This window comes from Lampris incognitus, chromosome 1, assembly GCF_029633865.1.
Source record: "Lampris incognitus isolate fLamInc1 chromosome 1, fLamInc1.hap2, whole genome shotgun sequence".
NCBI lineage: Eukaryota > Metazoa > Chordata > Actinopteri > Lampriformes > Lampridae > Lampris > Lampris incognitus.
This window is the reverse complement of record NC_079211.1, coordinates 126,037,138-126,060,406: the sequence shown is the minus strand read 5'-3', so window position 1 is coordinate 126,060,406 and position 23,269 is coordinate 126,037,138. Positions and strand designations below refer to the sequence as shown.

General features: G+C 41.2%; 1 protein-coding gene across 1 annotated transcript in view; it reads right to left on the bottom strand.

The window, feature by feature from the left end:
• The window catches only part of cdk7 (cyclin-dependent kinase 7), a 28,122-nt gene extending 5,598 nt beyond the window's left edge, over nt 1-22,524 (bottom strand). The window contains exons 1-5 of the mRNA XM_056288352.1: nt 22,452-22,524; nt 21,531-21,590; nt 20,717-20,750; nt 20,553-20,620; nt 20,369-20,437 (exon numbers count right to left, since the gene is read on the bottom strand). Of these exons, the coding sequence (XP_056144327.1) occupies nt 20,369-20,437; nt 20,553-20,620; nt 20,717-20,750; nt 21,531-21,590; nt 22,452-22,517 (297 nt within the window). The 5' untranslated portion in view covers nt 22,518-22,524. The remainder of the gene's footprint in view (nt 1-20,368; nt 20,438-20,552; nt 20,621-20,716; nt 20,751-21,530; nt 21,591-22,451) is intronic.
• Nucleotides 22,525-23,269: the final 745 nt, after the last annotated feature.

The window sequence follows — 23,269 nt, the reverse complement described above, 5'->3', positions numbered from 1 at the left end:
TCTCCTTGCAACCTCCTGCCGTGTTCCTAGAGTGCCCAGGTGAACCGAAAACCGTATTTGCTGCGTGGAAAAAGTTGTTCGACAATTAGCTGCTTGCTATCAGGGGAAGTGACTTTCCTGCCGAGAGTAAGATAGCCTTGCTAGTTCACTGCTTAGGAACAGAGGGACAAAGAATCTACAGCACCTTGCCGCTCATGGCGGATACCTACGATGGATCTGTGCAGGCTTTGGAAGCGTATTTCACCCCGAAACTGAATGTTGTCGCCGAGAGGTACCACTTTAGGCAACGAGCTCAAGCTGTGGGTGAGTCAACGGATCACTATGTGGCAGCGCTGCGTGAGCTCGTGAAGAAAAGTAAGTTTGGCAATATGGAAAGTGAAATGCTGCGTGATCAGATCGTAGAGAAGACAAATAATCCTCGTATACGTGTGAGAAACTGTTAATGGAGGAGGACCTGACACTTGATAGAGCTTTGGAAGTAGCTAGGCATACTGAAGCTGCTATAGGTGATACAGAAGTCATTGCTGATGGTGACACAAAGCAAGTCGCCGCCGTTCAAGTGCAAAAGAAGGCGCGCAAGCCAAAGTACAAGACCGTTCAGAAAACGGATGCAACCCACACATGCTATCATTGTGGTTCAGCTGAACACCTAGCCAACGATAAATCCTGCCCTGCGAAGGACTGCAAATGTAAAACATGTGGAAAGATGGGACAGTTTTCTAGAATGTGCAAATCCTCCCAAAAGTCTGTTAATGAAGTGGCTGTGCCTGATATTACCGTCTTAACTGTTAGTTCTACTACTGAAACAGTTGCTAAGCTAATTTGTACTGCTACTATTACTGCACCCACTACTGCACAGGCATGTACTGTTGATTTACTTGTTGATAAAGGGTCTGGTGTTTCTATACTGCCTGAGAATGTTTACAGTGAATATTTTGGTTCAAGTAAGCAACGTGAACGTAGAATGCAGCTTGTTACATTCCAGAGAGAAGCTGAATGTGCTACGATGTCTTAAAGCTGACATTACTTACTACGACAAGAGTGCCTCCACAGACTTTTACATAGTGAAAACAGGGACACCTATACTAGGTATGGACCTGGTGACTGCTCTCCAGCTACAGATCAAAGGAAGACAGTTAGAATACCTGAGACTGCCAATGTCTGTGCGACACTCCATCAAACCAAAGCTACGCCCACTACCAGCAAACAGAAAAGTGAGACTCCAACTGCGTTTGGATGTGCAAAGGACTTTGTACACAAAGTGAAGGTACGACCAGAAGTGAAGCCGGTACAACAAAAGCTTCGACGCTTACCACTTTCAGTCCATGATGCCGTTTCCGATGAACTCAAGAACCTGGAGGAAAACGGGATCATTGAGAAAGTTGATGCATCTGAATGGGTATCCCCAATTGTAGTCACTAAGAAGAACACAGGTGGCATGTGCATCGATTTGAGGGAACCTAACAAAGCAGTAGTTGTTGACAGCCATCCCTTACCACTGATTGAGGACATACTGTCTGAGCTGTGTGGATCTGTCATGTTCTCTACCCTGGATCTCAAATCTGCATACATCAACTGAAACTGCATGAAGAGAGCAGAGGGCTCACCGCTTTCATTATGCATGAAGGCCTGTACCAATATTGCAGAGTTCCTTATGGACTGAGTTTTACCCCTGCTACATTTCAGAAGATGATGACAACGATCCTCAGTGGCCTAAAAGGGGTGCAATGTTACCTCGATGATGTAATCATCTACGGATCCTCAGAAGCTGAACATGAGGCCAATCTCCGTGCTGTGCTTCACAAAATCAACGACGTGGGACTGAAACTCAATGTTGACAAATGTCAGCTCCATCAAACTACTCTGAGCTTTCTTGGCCAAAAGATCGGTACAGAAGGTCTGCAGCTAGATGACTCTCACGTCACTGCTATCCTGAATGCCCCACCCCCTACTGATCCCGAAACCCTGTACTCATTTCTTGGTCTGAGTGCATGGTACAGCAAGTTTGTGCCCAACTACGCAATTGTTGTTGAACCTATGAGAACTCTGCTGCGAAAGGACAGTTCATTCCGGTGGAACGATGCAGCTCAAGCAGCATTTGACCAAGTCAAGAAGATGATTGTGAATAGCCCTGCTCTAGTGCTATTCGACCCCAACAAGCCTACCATAGTCTCTACAGATGCTTCAGACTATGTGCTAGGCGCCGTCTTGACTCAGCTGGACAGTACTGGTGAGGAACAGACTGTTGTTTATGCATCTCGCAGTCTGTCGGACGCTGAAAGAAAATATTCCATCGTCGAGAAGGAAGCACTGGCCTGCATCTGGTCTGCTGAGAAATGGCGTACATGGCTCTGGGGAAGGAAATTCCTGTTATGCACCGATCATCAAGCATTTACGACACCCCTTACTACCAAGGATAATAACCGTGCTGGTCTCCGGATAGCCAGATGGTCTGCTCGCCTGATAGAGTTTGACTATGATGTCAAATACAGAACTGGGTCTTTGAACTATGTCGCTGACTGTCTATCTAGACTCCACTTCCCGAGACAGACACTTCATGTGCAAAGAATGTGGAATCCGTTGCAACCATTCTCACTGATCTGAGTGCTGTGTCTGTGGATGACTTCCAGTCCGAGTGCTGTGCCTGCCCGGTGCACAAATACAGAAAGGCTGGCCCTCACAAAAGAAAGCACTTGAGCCTGACTTACAGCCATTCTTCCTGATCCGCCATGAGCTTGCAGTCATGGATGACTGTATTGCCAGAGGTACTCATCGGTTGCTGGTGCCTGAGTCATTGCAGAAAAGACACATCGATATTGCTCATGAAACCCACCAAGGCATTGTGTGCACTAAACAACGCCTCAGAGAACTGTATTGGTGGCCCAAAATGGACTCCCAGATAGAGACATTGATGGACTACCAACCAAGCCATACCCTGTTGCCGCCACTGCCAGTCGAGTCAAACTTGAACGGGCTCACAGGATCCCAGGCCCCGCCACATCCAAACTACCCCGAGCTATGGTCATGAGATTTCAAAATTTCTCCGACAGAGTCATGGAGGCTGCGCGACATCAGAAAGTTAATTATGAGGAAGCAAAACTATTTTTCTTCCAGGATTTTGTTGCAGAAACGGATGGAATATACTGACGTCAAAAAGAAGCTCAAGAGTATCCCGGAGCCAGCTACAGCATGATTTACCCAGTGTCTCTTAGGGTAACAATGAACAACGCCACCAAAACGTTCAATTCTCCGGAACAAGTATCAGACTTTATTGACTCATTATAAAATGGCCAACACAAGCATCTGGCGAGGTGAGTGTCACATTGGCCATTGAAATTTGAATTTGAAACTCTTCAATGTTCGGGACTACTGTTATGGTTGCTTTGTATGGTAGTTATTTTGCCGAACCAGAATGTTAATCTGCTCTGGGCAGGGGGAAGTAGTAAGCTAACCTCCGAGTCGCTGGGCGGGATGCCCACTTTGCCTGTAAAAGGGATCTCATGGACCGCTCTTAATAGTCATGTGCGTCTACTGATATTTTTTCAGGGCTTGTTTTCAACAGCTGAGTCTGAAACCTCCTTTTTTTGGATTTTTGCAACGGTTGGCATCCCAATGGCTTTGCATTCAATCAGTGACTGGGGATAATGGCGCTTGGGCATTGTAGTTGTTAGATAGAATGGCGGGCATAACCCACACAGAGGCGAACTGTTGAAATGCATTACGCAGACGCTGCCTGGTCACATGTCACGATGAGTGGCTGTGTGAACAGAAATGCTGCGCTGATATCCACCTTTTTCCTGACTTCGCGAGTTTACCCATGAGTCATAGCGGAAGCCGGTTTTGCTCTTCTGGTTGAACACTCGTTGCGTAGCTAGCAGGGACGCTGTAAAAGCCGGGGTTGAGCCATGCATTTGGTACAATTGGACAAAAAACGGAGGTGGATACACACTAAAGATGTTTTAAAAAGTCGCGAGGACACTACTGTAACAGTGCCTCACCCGTCACTTCTCACGGAGTGGGATGAGACAGTGGCCCGATATTAGCTACATCAATATTGTTAATTGCATTGCAATTGCATTGCAATACAGTTTACTCACAATGACAGGGAATTCTTTATCCTAAATGTGTATACACCCTATGAATGCCAGCAGAATGAGGATGAATATTTGAATAGGCTTGCATTCATCAATTCCTTTATTCAAGATAATGCTGCTTCCAGTGTGTATGTCATTGGGTATCTGAATGCTGATATCTCAGACAGGAATTCATTATTTGCTAATCACATGGTTCAGTTCTGTCAAGATAATAATCTTACATTGTCAAGCAAAGTCTTGTTGCCTACAAGTACTTTTACATACATAAGTGAGGTCTGACACACTACGTCATGGCTGGACCACTGTATTTGCACTGCTGATGCACATGCCTCGTTGGGGAGTATGGGTATTATGTATGGGGCAGCAACGACTGATCACATACCTCTTGCTATGGCTATAAATGTTGAACATCTGCCTGTGCTGTCTAGTAATGGAGATAGTGATAATGCAGAAAGGTTGGACTGGTCAGCTCTTACAAAGGAGGACATCTTATTCTATCATGCCCGCACAGATGAAACCTTGAGTAATATACATCTGCTTAGAGATGCAGTTATGTGCAGAAACATTAATTGTAACGATATGAGGCATAGGAGAGATCTCCGCTGCATGTATGATGATATTGTTAGTGCTCTGTATGAAGGTAGTAAGCCCTACTACAAGTATAAAAATAAGACACATAACATCAGGTCTGGTTGGAACAAGTATGTAGCTGGGTATCATGAAGAAGCACGTGAAGCCTTTAAATCATTGGCTATGGCAGGCAAACCCAGACAAGGGCCTGAGCTTGAACACAAGAAGCTCACTAATGCAAGATACAAGTACGCCATTCGCTTCATCTGTAAAAATGAGCAAGCCACGAGGGCAGATTCCATGGCTAAGAAGCTGCTAAGAAATGATCCTGCTAATTTTTGGAAATAAGCAAGAGCTCTCAACAACTATAAAACATCTCTACCATGCACTGTTGATGGTATCTCCGGTACAGACAATATTGTTGAGTTATGGCGACAGCATTATAGTACCTTATTCAATTGTGTCCACAGTGATCTGTATAAGGTGGGCAATATTGAGAGTGATGATTCAATGGTGATCATGTCACACGAGGTGTACCAAGCTATAAACAAGCTGTCTGTTAACAAGGTAAGTGGCTTTGATCATATTACTGCTGAACACCTTAAATATGCCAGTCCGAGGTTAGCTCCTCTCCTTGCTATCTGTTTTACTGGCTTTATGGTCCATGGCTTGTTACCAGACTCAATGTTGTCTGTACTGTTAGTGCTTGTCATTAAGGACAAAGCTGGTAAAGTATGCAGCCTAGAGAACTACAAGCCTATAGCTCTCGCCAGCATACTGTCAAAAGTCCTAGAAAGAATACTGCTGGATAGAGTGCATGAATTTATCAACTCCACAGATAACCAGTTTGCTTTTAAAGCTAGACATGGCACTGACTTATGTATATATGCCTTAAAGGAAATTGTAAACAAATACAGAGGCCAAAACTCATCAGTTCTTATGTGTTTTATTGATGTTTCTAAAGCTTTTGATCGTGTTAATCATATAAAGTTGTTTTTTAAATTGAGTAAAAGAGGGGTGCCTAAATACATTGCGAGAATTCTGGCTTATTGGTATGCCCACCAGACTATGCAAGTGAAATGGGGTAATAGTGTTTCAGCCCCATTTGGGGTTAGCAATGGTGTCAGACAAGGGGGAATTCTGTCTCCGGTTCTCTACAATTTATATATTGATGATTTGTCCAAGCAGCTGAAAGCCTGTAACACTGGGTGCATGACTGGCAATACTTTGGTGAACCATATTATGTATGCAGATGACCTTGTCATTCTTAGTCCCTGTAGCGCTGGTCTCCAGCAGCTCCTTGATATATGTTCTGTGTATGGTGTGGAGCATGATATCAAATACAATGCTAGTAAGAGTGTTGTCACGATCTGCAGAACCAACGAGGTCAATCATCTAAAATTTCCTGATTTCAAATTGTCTGATAATAATCTTGTGGCATGTAATAAGGTGAAATATCTTGGGCACTATATTACTGAACAAATGACAGACGATGATATTTATAGGCAATGCCGCATGATGTATGCACAAGCAAACACTCTGTAACGCAAGTTTGGTATGCATTAAGTTAGTGTGAAGATGTCTCCGTTCAGAGCATATTGTACAACACTCTATACTGCACACTTGTTGTCAAACTATAAAAAAAGCAAGCTTACAGAGGCTTCGAGTGGCTTATAATGATGCCATGAGAATACTGCTAAAAAGACCTAGATGGTGTAGTGCAAGTGAAATGTTTGTGGCTGCGGGAGTCAGTACCTTTCAGGCTCTTCTAAGAAATGTTATGTATAAATTTATTTGCCGGTTCAATGACTCTGATAATGTAATCATCAAGTTTGACTAATATAAGATTCAGTGCCACACGCTACCAATCCCGGCTGTGGGACCACTGGTATAGCTGCCTTCTTTTAACACACTGACTTGTTCCATTTATGTAATTTTATTGTGTTTACTCTGTGTATTGTCTAGGGATTGTCTTTTACCCATTTGTCTTTGTCTGTTATTGACCCTGAGTCTGCAATAAAGTTTTGAATTGAATTGAAAAAGTTAATTACCTTGTGTTTTCTGAAGGTGTTGATGGCGAAGAATTATGCAATTACAAAAGCACGGAGGCATATAATTACCTGCACAGTAACAAAATAGGTAAAGTCCTGTGAAAAAAAAAAACAACAAAACACAGCGACTTTGTATTTCTGAAGACAGCAGTAGAGCCCAGCCAAAGCATCAATCAAGCTAAACATATAGCGTGGGTCATGCTGGAGGAAAGTGGAGTCGTGGAGACAGTTGGCTGTTCGTGAATTGCCGGATTACGGAAGTCATGTAGCCATGCAGCAGCTATTCTGTGAAAGGTATTCATAAACCCAAATATCTCCTCTCTATTGTTGAATTCAAATCACTGATCATACTGTCCATTCTTTTATATATCTGTTATGATACTGTAAATCAGTGGTGGAAGAAGTATTCAGAGCCTTTAATGCAGCAAAAGTACTAATACAGCAATGTAAAAATACTCCATTACAAGTAAAAGTCCTGCATGAAAAATCTACTACAGTAAAAGTCCATAAGTATTACGAGCTTGATGTAGTTAACATATTGCAGTAAAAGTAGTGGTTTGGTCACTCTTGACTCAAATGTAAGTTTATATGACATCATAAAAAAAATGTATATAAATACAGTACTTGAGTAAATATACTTGGTTACTCTCCAGCACTGACTGTATATATCAGCACATTCATATCTACCTCTACTGTTTATTCTAAAATATATCATATACAGTATATACATTATACGACACTTTACTGCTTCTTTTGCATGTCTGGTTAGATGCTAAACTGCATTTCATTGTCTCAGTACTTGTATTATGTGCGATGACAAAGTTGAATGTAATATAATATACTTATGTTCATGCCTAATAGTAATGTCAATAGTATGTTGAGAAATTATGAAGATACTATTGATGTCATTATTTTAGGTGCAGAATACAGTGGTCAAAACAGGACTTGCATGTACAGATGAACAGCACAGGTGGAATGCAGGGACATCAAAGAAACTTGAGCCTAAACGTCTGAGTCAGATTAACTTCAGGCACCACAAGGCAGAACAGCAATACAACGTGAACTGTAGGGTCGTAGTGACTCAAGCACTCCCAAATACCCCACATCATCTGTCACACAAAGACTTCAGAGACAGTGTGGACCAAAGCCCCTATCCAACCACTTTTTGTCCTGAAGAACACTTTACTTGAAAAGTTTTCTAATGCCTCACCATCAGCAGAACAAAACAGTGCAGTTGATAACGAGATTTTTCAGCCACACCAGACACAATTATGATCTTAGCTGTGAATCATGCAAGACATTCTACCAGGTGTACGTTGGAAGTTAGTGACACACAAGCAGCACAACTAGAATTAGAAACGAGAGACCAAAGTGCATCTGATTTGTGGCACAATTGTAGGAAAATCAGACTTACAGCAAAGTTCCCGTACATGCAGCCACAAGCACTGACAAATTTCTATGTGAGCACATATACGCCTCCTTTTGTGGAAATTATGCAACTAACTATTGTAAAGAAAATGAAATTAGAGCTTGCCATCAGAACAGGGCATGAACATTACTCACAAGGGTACTGTTGTAAGTGTCCAAGAACCATGGCTCTCTGCCAGCCCTGACAGGGTCATTGACTTGTGTGTGCTTCTGGAAATAAAATGCCCTGTGCCAACCCAGCCCTCACTCACTGACCAGCTTACTCAGAAATGCAGTGATGTCAAAATAGTACATGGAGAGCTGCAGCTGCAGAAAACTGGCAGTAGGGGATATTACATGCAAGTACAGCTCACAATGTTTTGTACAGGTCTAAAGTCTGCTACATTTCTGATCTGGACATCCAGTGAACATGTTTCCTTTATAGTACAGTATGATGAGGTGTTTGTCAGGGAGCAAGTAAAGCACTTAAGAGGTTTTTACTTCTCACATATGCTACCTCGGCTTGTAGATGAATATGCTGCAGGACAATTTAAGCTAAATGAAAGATATGTTGAGATAATGAGCAAGGTTTAGTGCACATCTGCATATTTGGCATGACCATAAATATCTGCCATACATTAAGAGGATCAGCATGACATCTCTGATTGGATGCTGGCACAGTTGTAAGAATGAAAAGATATGCAACATGACTCCAACAGTATATTTTACTGCATATAAAAATTAAAAACATTCGCATACCTGCATGTCATATTTAAAAAGTTGATGACAGCAAATGATGCAAGTGGTTACATATTTTTCACCATCTTTCAAGGTAATGTTCCAAACAAGACAAGAGTTTAAACAAATTCAATGTAAACATTAAAGTAGGGCAGCTCTACATTATAGGTGACAAGATTTCATCGTTACTGATGGCACTAAATGTATATAGTTTATATTACGTGAATAAAATGTACAAGTAGTCACATTCTGTACAACACAACAAACGTTCACATAATATCCATTTCTCTCTTTCTACATGTTTTGTACCAATCAATCTTTAAGCCATTATGGCACCATTTCATTTGATGGTCCTGTAAATATGGTCAACTCATGCTGATCATGTGATAAATTGGCAGAGCAGCGCATATTTTTAGAATCTTGTGTATTTTAGGAGCCATGGTAATAGAGACAACCCGTGACAGTATTTTGTAAGCTTTCAAATGCTGGATTGCTCTTTCAACATGAATGGGGCAGTGTCCCGAGTGATGTCACAGCATTGCTGTCGCTATGGACGCGTCACAGGAAGTCAGACATGCGGAGCACGTTAGACAGTACAGCATGGCTGTGTTTACAACACCAACTCACGTATATGCTGCCATATATCCAATAATATTAAATTACGAAGAAAACTACAACAAACTGCTTACTTCTAATGTGGTCTAGTGCATCCAATGTCTGACTTCCATTTGCAGCAAAGCTTCTTCTTCCGCTGGGGAAGGGCTAAAAATAGCCCATGGACGCTGCCCCATTCTCACATGTGCAATTCGTCTAGTGCTTGTCACCTGCTCCTCAGTGAGCTGTCCACGTTTTTTTGTAAAAGGCATTACCAATTTCACCTCTCTCTCAAACAGCAAGTCTTTTATGGTAAAGTCTCTATCTGCCATGACCTCATCTCCAGGCATTAAGTAGTCCAATATTCCCAAGTCCATGGTGATGAATTTGTCACTGCATCGCCCTCCATATGCTACAGAAATGAACATGATGTGTCCACATGGGGCAATAGCTACCATTTCAGTTATGTGAATAATAATGGCAGTAGGATTCCCCTCTTGAATCAAGGTTTTGGGTTTTTTTGTAAAAGGCTCTCACTGCTATCTACAATACATGTTGTATTAGGAAAGTTCTTCTTAAATGCTGCAGGCATAGTTGCCTGAATAGTTTCTCTTGGAAGCCATGGAATTAGAGGTTGCAAAACTTCCTCCAGTTTGTCATTCCAATATGAGATTATCTTGCTAGCCATGTTCTGTGATACATGAAACTGTCTGCTCAGATCACCTATTACATGGTTTGTCTTTAGTTTCATAAGTGTCATGAGAACTGGATCTCGCACAGACATTGTAAATAAATTACAAGCATATCCTTCTAGTGTTGACAAAAGAATGTTAAATGTTTCCAGGGCTATACCAGCGTAGAGCAAAGCATCTGCGTCACTTTGAAGCATAAAGTGGCCAATCTCATCACACTGAGTCATCTTATCCTGCATATCTTTTCTGCTGGCTCTCTGGCAGTAATCGTGATCTTGTCGTGCAGGGTCCTCCCACTGTGTATGGACTGAGTGCAACTGTGGGTCGGGGGGGGGGTGCAGAACTTGAGATGCTGGTCTGGTCTGAGACAGTCCAGGGGTATTCCACCGAGTAGTCTGACAAACAAAAGTAAGGCCAAAGTTACACACTAGGAAAATAAACACTGTATTGTATTGACATAACACATTATTATATGTCCTGTATTTCTGTCTACTTTGCTGCATAAAACGGAATAACTGTAGTTTAACTTACGAGGTCCATCTTCAAGGTCTTCATCAACGTTAACGCTGCTGCTGAAACTGACATTATCCGTTTCAGTCACACTCGCTAGTGCTTTCGCCTCCTCTTCAGAGGTCGGTTGTAGCCCACATAGAGCTCCGGATCGCGGTGCAGTTCTGTGGGCTTTTTATTAACAAAGCGGAAGGAGCAAACATACACTCTAAGGAGGATATTTCAGTCTCAAAGCCACAAGCCACCTTACTTTGCGTTCCTCATTCCTTGGCATGGAGTGCACGGCGTAGGGCGCGGGACACGGACATTTTTGTCGAAGTTGTTTATGAACAAACTAAGATGTTTCTGACAAAACCTTCAACTTCCTTTAACTGTTGTGGCAACCAACAACGGCACAAGTTGAACCCGAGCTCATTTTAAGAACAAGAACAAGAATTTGTAAATTATCTAATTAATATAACGTTGCCTTGGACTAGCTGTGGATTTTGCTATCATGGTGGCATGGTTGGCGGAGGCACTCAACCGGAAAAAGAAAACCAGTAAGCGGAAGTAATCATCTGTCATGTCAGCACCCATTGGCTTCTTAAGAAACAAGTGGATACAGGCAACCTTACGTGAGCTTGTACATGTTGAACTTAAAATCCAAATGTGATTAAAGCAGTTGTATTTTCTCTTTAAATTTATTTCTGATTTTCCCCCTCTTCTCCCAATTTAGTTGCCAATCGCTCCCTATTCTAATTCAAACACTCACCCTCGTACTGCATGCGTTCGCCAACTGCATCTCTCCGGCCGGCAGTCTCAAAGGAGATGCCTCGCCATCTTCGTGACAAGGCGAATCCAGGCCGAATCACTGCTTTTTCTGACACACCCAGAGATGCATTCATGTGACAAACACAAGCCAACTCCGCGCCCCTCCCGAAGACAGCGTTGCCAATTATTGCTGCTTCATCGAATCCGGCCATAGTCGGATCCGACAAGACCGGAGTGCAAACCCAAGTCTCCAGTGGGCAACTGCATCGACACAAAGCCGATGCTTAGACCGCTACACCACCGCCGACCCAAAAGCAGTTGTATTTTGAATGCTACACATTTTATCTGCCTCAAGGGTATTGCCTATGCTGCACAATACCATAATTTAGGAGGACATGGTCGTATTATAACTAGGGTGGGGCCCCTAAAGGGTTTTATTGATACTACTACTCTTAACGGTACTGCTTATCGGTTCGGTACTTTAACGGTACTCTTATCGGTACCGTACACTTGTCCTCTCAAATGAAGAGATGATGCACTTTGGCAAGGTGCTTTAAAAGATTGCTGGTGTTGCCACCCTTGCATGCAAAATGCTTATCACAATTGTTGCAACGGGCTGTTTCATTGTCAGCTCTAGTGAAATAAAGCCAAACTTTAGAACGTTTTGCTCTCTCCGCCATCACGTCACACGGAGCCTCCTAGCATCACAAGCACGTGCACCTGTGTTTATCTGTTTGTGTCACACACACAGCCTGCAGGCAGGCAGTCACGTTGAGAGACAGACCTCTCGTCCTCTCTGGGAGAATAGCGAACATATAGCCTAATATACAAAGCGGATATTTGACAGTAGTATCACAATTGTGGCAACGGGCTGTTCATTGTTGGCTCTAGTGAAATGGAGCCAAACTTTTGACCATTTTCTCTCCGACATCGCTTCTCTGTCACTGGAGCCCTTCATGCGAGCTGCGAGCGTGCGCGCGTGTGTGTGTGTGTGTGTAACTGCCGCCGCCCCAGCTGCAGGCAGGCAGAGTGAGTCACGTTTAAACAGACGATCGTAAGTTCTGGGAGAGTAGTGAAAATATATAATATGCAAAGCGGATACTTGATGGAGTTGGTGAGATGAGATAAATGTGCAAGATAACTATTATCTAGTGAGAAAAAATACGAAAAAAGTGACTGCTCAAGTGAAGTACCGATAGCAGGACCGTTAAGCTCGCACCTTATCAATACCTCGGTATTTCCAAAAATTAGCCCCAGGGCCATTCAGCCCCGAGTATCGGGGCCCAACCCTAATTATAACTTATGTTGCCATTACATCTTTCACTTTAAAGCACTATCCACTAATATTGATGTTGATATTCTAGTATTATTCTGCCCCTTTTTTATTTTACCTTCTACTTATTTTATTTATTTGCCTCAAGTGTGTTGCCTATTCTGCACAATATCATAATTTAGAAGGGCATGGTCGTAATCATCATTATACCTTATGTTACCGTTACATCCTTCATTTCAAAGCACTATCACTATCATTGACATTTGATATTTGCCCCCTTTTTATTTACCTTCTACTTATATTGTTTTATCATTTATTCTTTTCACTAATTAATTATTGGTTTTGTTTGTTTGTTGTTTTAATGAGGTGCTGTCTCTAAAGTACTATGCTTGCGTCTAGCGTATGGTTAAGGGTCGCTCTCCCTCTGGGGCATTCCTGTGGGAAGAGAGATTTTTTGTTTAGTGTGTTTTTTCATACTTGTCCTGTTTTATATCTTAAGGACCTAGTAACAGTAGTTGAACATATGTAGTTTTTATTGGGAGAAGGCCACAGTTCTATCCTGTAGGGAAATTACATTCAGTTACCATGAACAAGATTATTCACTCAGCAGGTCATTATTTATGCATGATAATGGATAGCATATTTATCATGGGCAACAGCAATAAGGATTTAGGATTTAACACTTACAGTTCTAACAATGACTGCATCTGACGTGAAGTTTCGTACTTGGAATGTGCGAGGAGTTCATCATCCAGTGAAACGAAATGAATTTTTAACTTTCCTTAAAAAAGAGGATGTGAAAATTGCTCTGTTACAGGAAACCCACCTTAAAGATGAGGAACATCTTATGGCATTTTCACACTGGCCAAAAAAAAAAACCCGCTAAGATCCGCACCAAAGGCGGATGTTAGCCAGTTTTTTGGCCAGTGTGAAAGGGGTATTAAGTTAAAATGTGAATGGGTGGGTCAGGTGTTTTTATTTTCATCCTTTACCTCAAACAGTAAAGGGTTTTGCATCTTAATTCATAAATCACTGCCATTTAAGCTGGAAAAATGTGTCAGAGATAATAGTGGGAGGTATTTTATTGTGAGGGGATCACTGTTTGGGAAAAATATCTCTATTATGAATGTATATTACCCATCCAACAGATTTGCTTACTAAAGCTTTGTCAGAATTTGGTGAAGTTGAATGTGAACAGTCAATAAAAGGTGGAGATTTAAACTGCCTGATGGATCCCCAGATTGATAAGTTCCCAGCAGAGAAACATCCCCCTACAAAAAGAGCTAGGGCAATAATGGAGTTATGTGAAGTGATGGGATACTTAGATGTCTGGAGAACTTTACACCCTGGAAAGAAAGAATATACTTTTTTCTCAAATGACCACAAGAGTAGTTCACAAATAGATTATTTTCTAGCCCCAAAAATGATCTTTCACTTAATAACCTCTTGCACCATTGGAAGTATCATCATATCTGATCATAGCCCAATGTTTCTACAACTTCAAGGGGGGGGGGGGGGGTGTCCCATACAGGGACATGGAGATTTGATCCTCAGTTGCTCAGTGTTCCAAATTTTATTTTATATTTTAATTCCGAATTCAAAGCACTCTATACAATTAATAAGACACCTGACATTTCCTCCTCAATTTTATGGGAAACAAGCAAAGCGTACACCAGAGGTTTAAATATATCATATGTAAAGAGTAAGCGACAGAAATCCCTTGAGACTCAGAGGGAACTTGAACTTTCAGAACTGGAGAAGGAATATATTGAAAATCCATCGGAGAATAAATTGAAGGCAACGTTGGCCACCAGAGCTTCACTAAACTCCTTACTTACACACAAAGCTGAACAAAATATTAGATTTGCAAAACAAAAGTTGTATGAATTTGGCATTAAAGCCCAGTAAGTACCTTGCCATGTTAGTGCATAAAATGCCCGATTCTCAATGTCTTTCATCCATCAAAGACTAATGGGCAGAGTAAAACCAATATAGACAGTATTAATAAGGTTTTTGAACAATTTTATAGTCAGTGAACAATCTACAGATAATCAGACCTTATTAGATAACTTTTTCTCTGTGTTAAATTCAACTATGTCAACAGATAAACGGATTACAGAGCAAGATATTTTGGACACTTTGAAAACTACGCAGCCAGGAAAGGCTCCATGCCCTGACGGGTTTGGGTGCAAGTTTTATAAGTTCAAACCCTTACTTATAGGACTCCTACTTGAAATGCTAAATGATTCATTAGAGAATGGCTCCCTCCAAAGATCACTTATAGAGGCCAAAGTCAGCTTTATCCTTAAAAAAGGGAAACCCGCTGATGAACGCACTTCTTATAGGCCCATAAGCTTCTTAAATGCAGACTTTAAGCTGCTCTCCAAAACCCTGGCCCTATGCTTAGAGAAAGTTCTGCTCTCTATTATAAAGAACGACCAAACAGGTTTTATTATTGGTAGGAATTCTTGTAGCAATATGAGAAGGCTTCTCAATGTTATTCACCTTTCCCAACTTCATTAATTGGATGGCTTAGTTGTCACAGTTTGGATGCTGAGAAAGCCTATGATCGTATTGAGTGGCCCCATTTGTTTTCTGCACTTGACATATTTGGTCTGGAGGTGGAGTTTATCAGCTGGGTGAAGCTTATGTATAATAACCCATTAACTGCAGTGCTGACAAATGGAAAAAAGTCCTCATACTTCCGCCTGGGTCGAGGATCAAGACAGGGCTGCCCCATGTCTCCTTTATTATTTGCAATTGCTATCGAACACCTCTGGTGGAAGCTATTAGATGTTCCTCCTCTATTTCAGGTGTTTCAGTTGGGAACAGGAACCATAAAACTTCATTGTATGTGTACAATATCCTGCTATTTCTTACTAACCCAGCTGTATCCATGCCTGCAGTCTTGAATCTGATACGTAATTTTAGCAAGTTTTCAGGCTTCAAAATTAATTTCACAAAGTCAGAGGCACTCCTCCTGGGTGGTCTTAAGAGATTTACCTCCTCCCTTATCCTGTCCATTTAAGTGGTCACCTAAGGGCTTCACTTACTTGGGGATATATATAAACCCTTCACTACAACAGCTGTATGGTGCTGACTTTGGACCCCTGTTAAAAATGTATACATGAAGACCTAGAGAGATGGTCTTCCTTACCACTTTCAATGTTGGGATGGATATCATTACTTAAAATGAACATTCTTCTAAGGTTTCAGAAGAATGAGGCTGCAGGAGATGGGGGCTTGTCTGTCCCTAACATCAGGCTTTACCAACTGGCCTCGCAGTTACATTATACTGCTGAATGGGTAAAGAATGATTCAGAATCTATATGGCTAGATCTAGAATCATCACAGATCAATATGTTATTGGTGGGTCTCCTCTCACTTTTGAATGGAAAAAAAATTAAAAGTATCACTGGGAATAATATAATTGTAAACTCAACATTACAAGCTTGAGTAGCAATTAGAAAATTAGAAGAACAAGAAAGAATGCTATCCTCCCTTTCTCCAATATGGGATAATATTGAATTTTCTCCTGGAGTTACAGATGCTGGATTTGAGCTATGGCAACACAAAGGGATCGTCATTATAGGTCATTTATTTGAGAAAGACACAATGTTTTCATTTGCACAATTACGCCAGAAACATACCTTACCCCAAAGTGATTTTTTTTTAGATATTTACAGATACGTAGTTTCTTGCACAGCAAAAGGGACACTATCTTTAATTGCCAGCCCTCCCCGATGGAAAAGATACTTTTGGACCACAACAAAAGAGGTATTTTAGGGCATGGATACAGAGTACTTAATCAATATGATAGAAGTAATCCGATATCCAAACTCCATGAATGGAATAATTACCTGAACCTTAATATTGATTAAGTCACTTGGAAAGAGATATGGGGATTAGCAAAGGACATTTCTGTTTGTAATAGAACTAAAGAATCTCAGTTAAGACTATTACACCGCTTACAGATAACTCCCCAGCTTAGACATAAAATGGATCATAACAAGTTTGAGCTATGTATAAAGTGTAATACAGAGGTAGGGAGTTATATCCACTGTGTCTGGACATGTACATATATGTTGATGAATATTGGAAGAATATCATAGTTAAACTTAACATAATCTTTGGTGTTCAACTTGGAAAAGATCCTCTGTGTCTACTTTTTGGTCTGCCTAGCAAACTGGTTAAAAGCTCCTACTCCAAAAGGCTTTTATGTGTTCTTTTCTGTGCAAGAAAGAATATTTGTTGAAATGGATAGATCACAAGCCTCCTACAATAGCAGGTTGGCATAAGGTTATATTTGTGTTTATACCTATGAAATACTTGACCTACAGAGCTAAGTGTAAGGTAAATATATTTTATAAGATATGGTCCCCTTTTCTAAACTACATAGCCCAAGGTTGGCAGCTATTGTACTAAAGGGTTTAACAGACTGCAAGAGAGACATTTAATACCATGGGTTGATGTGTATATAAATGTTTTTCTTCGGATTTTGTACTCTGACGCACACGATTTCTTCCTCTTTTTTTCCCTTCTTTTATTGTTGCTGTTGCTCTAAATTCAAATGGTAACTGAATGTGGGTATGTGGGGGTGGTAATGTCCACCTCCCCTCCTTTTGTTTGCTTTCCTTTACCTTGTATTAAGTGGCCTTCTCTTCCCTTCTGTTTGTTTGTTGGTGTGTTTTTTGGGGGGGGGGGTTTACACGTATGTTCTATGTTCTATAAGAAAAAGTAAAATAAGATACTGTTTAAAAAAAAAAACTCCGACATTAACAGCTCTGCTATTGGTATTTGAGAAAGTAAGAAAATAAATTCCTGATTTATTTAGGCTACATAAATGTATTTTGCACCTTTTATCGCATCAACTCAGTAAGTTTAAGACATTTTGTATATGATGCATTTTCACTATTCCCAAATTCAGAAGGGATCATTCTCTCTCAGAGCCTGTCATATGTGTGAGCCGTGGGATGGGGCCAGCTCTCTGCCTCTCTGTCTCAGAAAGAGAGTGAGGCCGAGACACACACACACAAGCAATCTTTCGAAACATCTAGCGACAGTGCATCATATACAGGTGGAGAAATGCAGTTTTCGACTGCCTAGCTCGTAGTTCATCTCTCATTGCCCCATCCACCTCAGGTATGTTATGTACATGCTAGCAGCCTAGAGCCCACACTGAGTTAACTAAATTATACAAACATGGGTTAATGATTGGAAGCAACACTGTCCAGAAGAGAAAATAAAGCAACATTAATTCTGTTCTTAATTTGTTTCATTTATTTATCTTAAAAAAATAACAGAACCAATAAGAGTACCGTTAAAATACCAGATCAATAAGCAGTATGGGTAAGAGTAGTAGTACCATTAAAATCTTAATGATACCCATCCCTATTAAGATGAAGTCCAGCCACAGAAGTGGATACAGTTGGAACCCAGCAAGACTGCTCTGTTTTAAAGTGACCTCTTCACATGAACCCATGGCATTCCTGCAGCACAGCTACATCATGTTTCTCACAATAAAAACATCCAACATCTGTGACTGATAAGCTCAGGGAAACATACAGTGACCAAGACTTACACATCCCACACTGGATATCAGATCAGCATCATATTTCACTGTCATGTTTGTTCTGCCTCTGCTGCCTGCGAGCTGGAAATGGTCATCATTACATCCCCAGAGCTCGGGTTGATATTGATTCGTTTTAAGTGCAGTTATCTTGTTTTCCTTCCTTCTAATAGTCTGATATATTGGAGCTGGGTGCCCATCTGGAGCCTTGCCTACTATCAGATTTCTTTTCGAGACTACTTAGGGTCCAAAGAGAGAGCGCACAATCCTATCTTTCCATCCATTTGATTTTCGCACTCTTCGTGATATTCTTACAGCCCAAGTTAATGCCAATCAATCTCAAAATGTTTTCTCACCTGTGGTCCCCAAAACTCTGGCTTGGTCTGTTAACAGAATTTGATACTTATCAGCCACTGTTAAACAGCCATCAGAGTGGAAGCATCAGCCTTCGGAAAACACCATTATAAAATCATACGCTACTGTATTTTTGTATACCTTTTAACAAAGGGTTAGAGACAAAATGGCTATCCACATGGGGATTATTAACTGGGGACATCCAGTAATTTGTAATTAAGAGATTGTCAGTATTATTTTTTTTATTCCGTGCAGGTCTGACATGTCTATAATTTGCACAAGTAATATTTACCTACAATAGCTTTCTGAAAACTGAAGTCACATGATAATACTAATCCAATGCGAACTGAACTCAGTAATTGTGTCTGCAATTTGGCTTTTGCTGTGCTACTTCTGTATTCTTCCCCCTGAAATGGATGCAGTAGCAAAATCAATATAAGAAGGTTCTGAATTTACCTTCAACTGCTACATTTCAATAAAGAAAGATATGTAGAAGGAGCAAGATCAAATGTATACCCAAAATCTCAAAAGATGGGCAGATAGATAAAATACATACTTATTTTTTTCTATCCATATACAGTCCTATCAACAACTTGATTATTCACTTAGTGCCCTATTTAAATCCAGCAATTAGTGCTGCAGGTTACTGTAAACCTGTAGAGATTTTGGCAGCAAATAATGTGCATGAAGGTCCGAGTATTGGTAAAATTCAGGGCAGGGGAGTTGGGGTGGGCATGATCAAGTTGCCACAGTGGGCATGTTCTTGACTACACTACATTAAATGTTAACAAACATTAACAGTAAAACACATCAAAGTCAAAACTCAACACTAATTTTTTTAATTTTTGTTCATGAACATGAATTCAACTGCCTGTGATTAGGAAAAAGAAACACAATGACTGTTATATCGAAATGTGTAAATCATTATCTGTTACTTATTCATTTTTTCAGTGCGGTGCCTGTCACATCTGTCTGTGCGATGCTACCTGCAGCTAAACCTTCCCTGTCCTCGCGACTGCAACTTCTGCCATCTTCAACTATACTAGAAAACAATAAGGGGGAAAGAGCACGCGTGTGTGTTACTTTGTGGCTGTAACAATGCTGTTGACACAATGTCCAAGTTAAATTTGTCATATGTGATTTAATGCCTCTTACCGACACCTGTTGTCAAGAATACCACATTGCATGTAAGAGTTGCAAGAGGGCACACAGTAAGAATAAATCAGCCACCGCTGAATTGAGAAGTCTGTCGCCATCTAATTAATGTTGGGACTTGTAGTACAAATTGGAGTAACACTAACAACACTAATAAGCCGACAAAATTCACTTAGTCTACCTTGTAGGACGACTGGATTGCAGAGGGCCGCTGACATAGTTGCCAGAGGAGGCCATTACGCTATAACTACTCAAAACTCAGGTTTAGTCCAATTTTCCGGACGAACAGGATGGGATTCAAGACAACTGCTCATAATTCGGGACTTCCCTGAATTTTTCAGGATGTCTGGTCACCTACATTCACAGCAGAAGGTCCCCACATACAGCGTTACAAATACCATGCAAATAGACCACTGGACTTCCATCTTGTGGCCTTCTTGTGAAATACAACAACTGGGTAACACTGCGGGTGGCACTTGGATTCCAGTCAGTCCAGTCAACTGATAATATACTTTTATTGACCTAGAGTTCACAAAAAATGTGTACATATTTTCACACAGAGGCAGATGGCAAAAAAATGTTAAAAAATTTAAGTGTCAAGACAGCCTCACCTCCAAATCAGTTTCCATGAAATCGAACACCAGGCTGATGTTGGATTTGTGCCCAAAGGCATCCAGCAGCTAAGAAAAGAATACAACTTGTGAAAGAAAGAAGGACCAAACAAAGACTTCCGATTTATATTTCATTGCCCATGATACCAAACAAGTGTCGGCTGTGGTACAAATGGGCACCTACCCCAATAATGTTTGGATGATGCAACTCCTGCAGTAGTTTGATCTCTCGAAGGGCAGTCCTATTGATGCCTAAGGGGTTAAAAGACATGGAGGTGGTAACAGACAGACCATGGTGCAAATGTACAAAAAGAAAAGTCATCAGCACCTGACAAACCCATTACTTACCATCTTTAGCCTCTGTTCTATGGCCAACTTTAATCTGTCAAGAGAAGACGACATACTGTGCATTACATTTTAATATTAGAGGGCTCCAGGCAAAAAAAAAAAATATTCAGAGGAATTTGGAACGTCCCTGTCAGGTCATCCATGAGTGATTGGCGACAATTTGCAACACATAGCCCACAGCAGCAGTTGCCGGCGCCGTAGAAAAAAAACAATAGTAGGCTTTCGGGGGAGCAGAGCTCTCCCGTAACTCAAACCCTGACTACATCTAACTTCTAGATTCAAACTCCATCCATCCATCCATTATCCAAACCGCTTATCCTACTCAGGGTCGCAAGGATGCTGGAGCCTATCCCAGCAGTCATTGGGCAGCAGGCGGGGAGACACCCTGGACAGGCCGCCAGTCCATCACAGGGCGATTCAAACTCCCATCGAACTAAATTAAACACCGTTCATAAAGTTAACACATAAACGTGATGTTTAACCATCTTCAACCACTGTTTCTGTTCATCTGTACAGCCGACGCTCCAACCACCGCAGGACATAAGTGCAGAGAAGTTTATGTATTGGAAACTGCACAGGAGATCACGATACGGCAGGCAGACGCAGTCCCAAGAGACACAATGCGAGTTGAGTACACAAACAAAACGTATGGCCATTTCCCCCTTTGACTGTGGGTCATGGTGGCCACTGGCGACTGTCAGAAAAAAAAGGTCGCGAAATTAAAATGTTAGTCGCCACCTGGAGCCCTGCAGTCTACATTCATTAATGCAAAGTAAACTACAAATTAAAAAAATAATTTAAAGCATGCTCTTACCTTTTTGATGGCAACTATCGTGTTAGTCGTTTTATCCCTGGCTTTGTACACGGTGGCAAACTGGAGAAAAAAAGAAAACGCAGATCCATTAAATACAAAACACGCACCCTTAACTGAACGCAGCGTCAACGCACGCCATTTTAACCACCACTTTTGGTACCTACCAGATTGTTGTTTTTGTTTTACTTTAACCTAGGGTGACCAGATTTTCAAAATCCCAAACCGGTACCCTAAAAGGTGTACCGCACGTTCGTGCACGCGCACACGCACATGCAGGCGCTCACACGCTTGTCCGTCTCGCCGGACATGATACGATAAAGGATTTTTATCCCCTCCCAACAAAAAGAAAAGACAGGCTAGCGTAGCCGAGATTTGTTTTTTAACCTTAACACACCTTAGCCTTAAAACACATTGAATAAGTGTTGGCTATAATATAGCTTGCTATTCTTTTTCGCAATGATCAAATGTCGCTCGCGCACCTTTCACATACAGACACATACAGACAAATCAGTGTTTAATTCACACACGTGGTGCATCATGTTTTTTGATTGGATTAGGTAATAATGAGTGGGACAGAACACGGGGAACGTCTCTGTACGCGCTGAAAACAAAAATATTCAATATTTTGTTAACTGCCGTGAAAACCGGGTCATCTGGGGGATGGATGTCGAAAACCGGGACATTTTACCGTTTTACAGATATTAGTCGGGACTCGGGACACCCAGCTTGAAACCGGAATGTCTGGTCACCCTACTTTAACCACATGCGGGGTTCGTTGACATTAGCAACCGGCTTTGTTGGACAAGCTGCCTTTCACAAAGCCGGCTGTAGCCATAATGTGGCGCAACCTGCAGCGTCGGATGGACACAAATCAAACGCAGTGCAATACAGAAATGAGAAAAGTGGCTCTGTCTACCGCACCTGACCCTCTCCGAGAAAGTCCAATTTCTCATATCGCTTGGCTCGGGACTTCACATCAAACGCCATGGTTAACTGTCATTTCAGCTAGACTTCCTGTCCTTTTAACTCGATCTTTGAGTAGTTCTTCCGGGTTAAAGGAAATTACTTTATTATCGACCACTACCGTCATCTAGTGGCTTGTGTTGTTCACTGCACCAGCGCGCAGGAAATCAGTTTTTGCTTAAATTACGGGTTTCGATGAGTCTTTCTTGTGAAACCCACAGCACAGATTTTACCTTCTTACACCCTAGGTAACTCGGTGTCTTCAAGTGGAGAAAGCCCAGCCGTCCAGCATGCGCCACTAGTCATTACATGTCTGCACAATCAACACACATCCTTCATTATACTCTAACTTTACCAATTAGCCTTTATAATTTGTTCGGTTTAAGCAATCAGAGTTTCTGAGCAGGATGAATGCGGAAAAGCCACTCGTGATGTTGTGGAGAAATGGATGACAACATTCGTTGAATTTTCTTGAATTCTGTCATGTTTTGAGTTGGTTCGCCAAGGTTTCTAAGCCGCTGTGCAATTTATCTCGAAAAATAGATTTTGAATGTCATCAAATTTGATCCAATTTGTATAAGTTATGCATGTTAAAGTAGTACATTGTTGTAACTGTTGATAAGCGTAAAAACGTGGTTGTCTACGATTAATCACTTTGCAAAAGCATATGGTTTTAGATACATTAACAACTTTTATTATTGTGATATATTTTGTTCATCACTGTCTATTGGCTATTTAGTGGAATCTATGAATTTGAAGGCAAAGTTTAGCCTGAA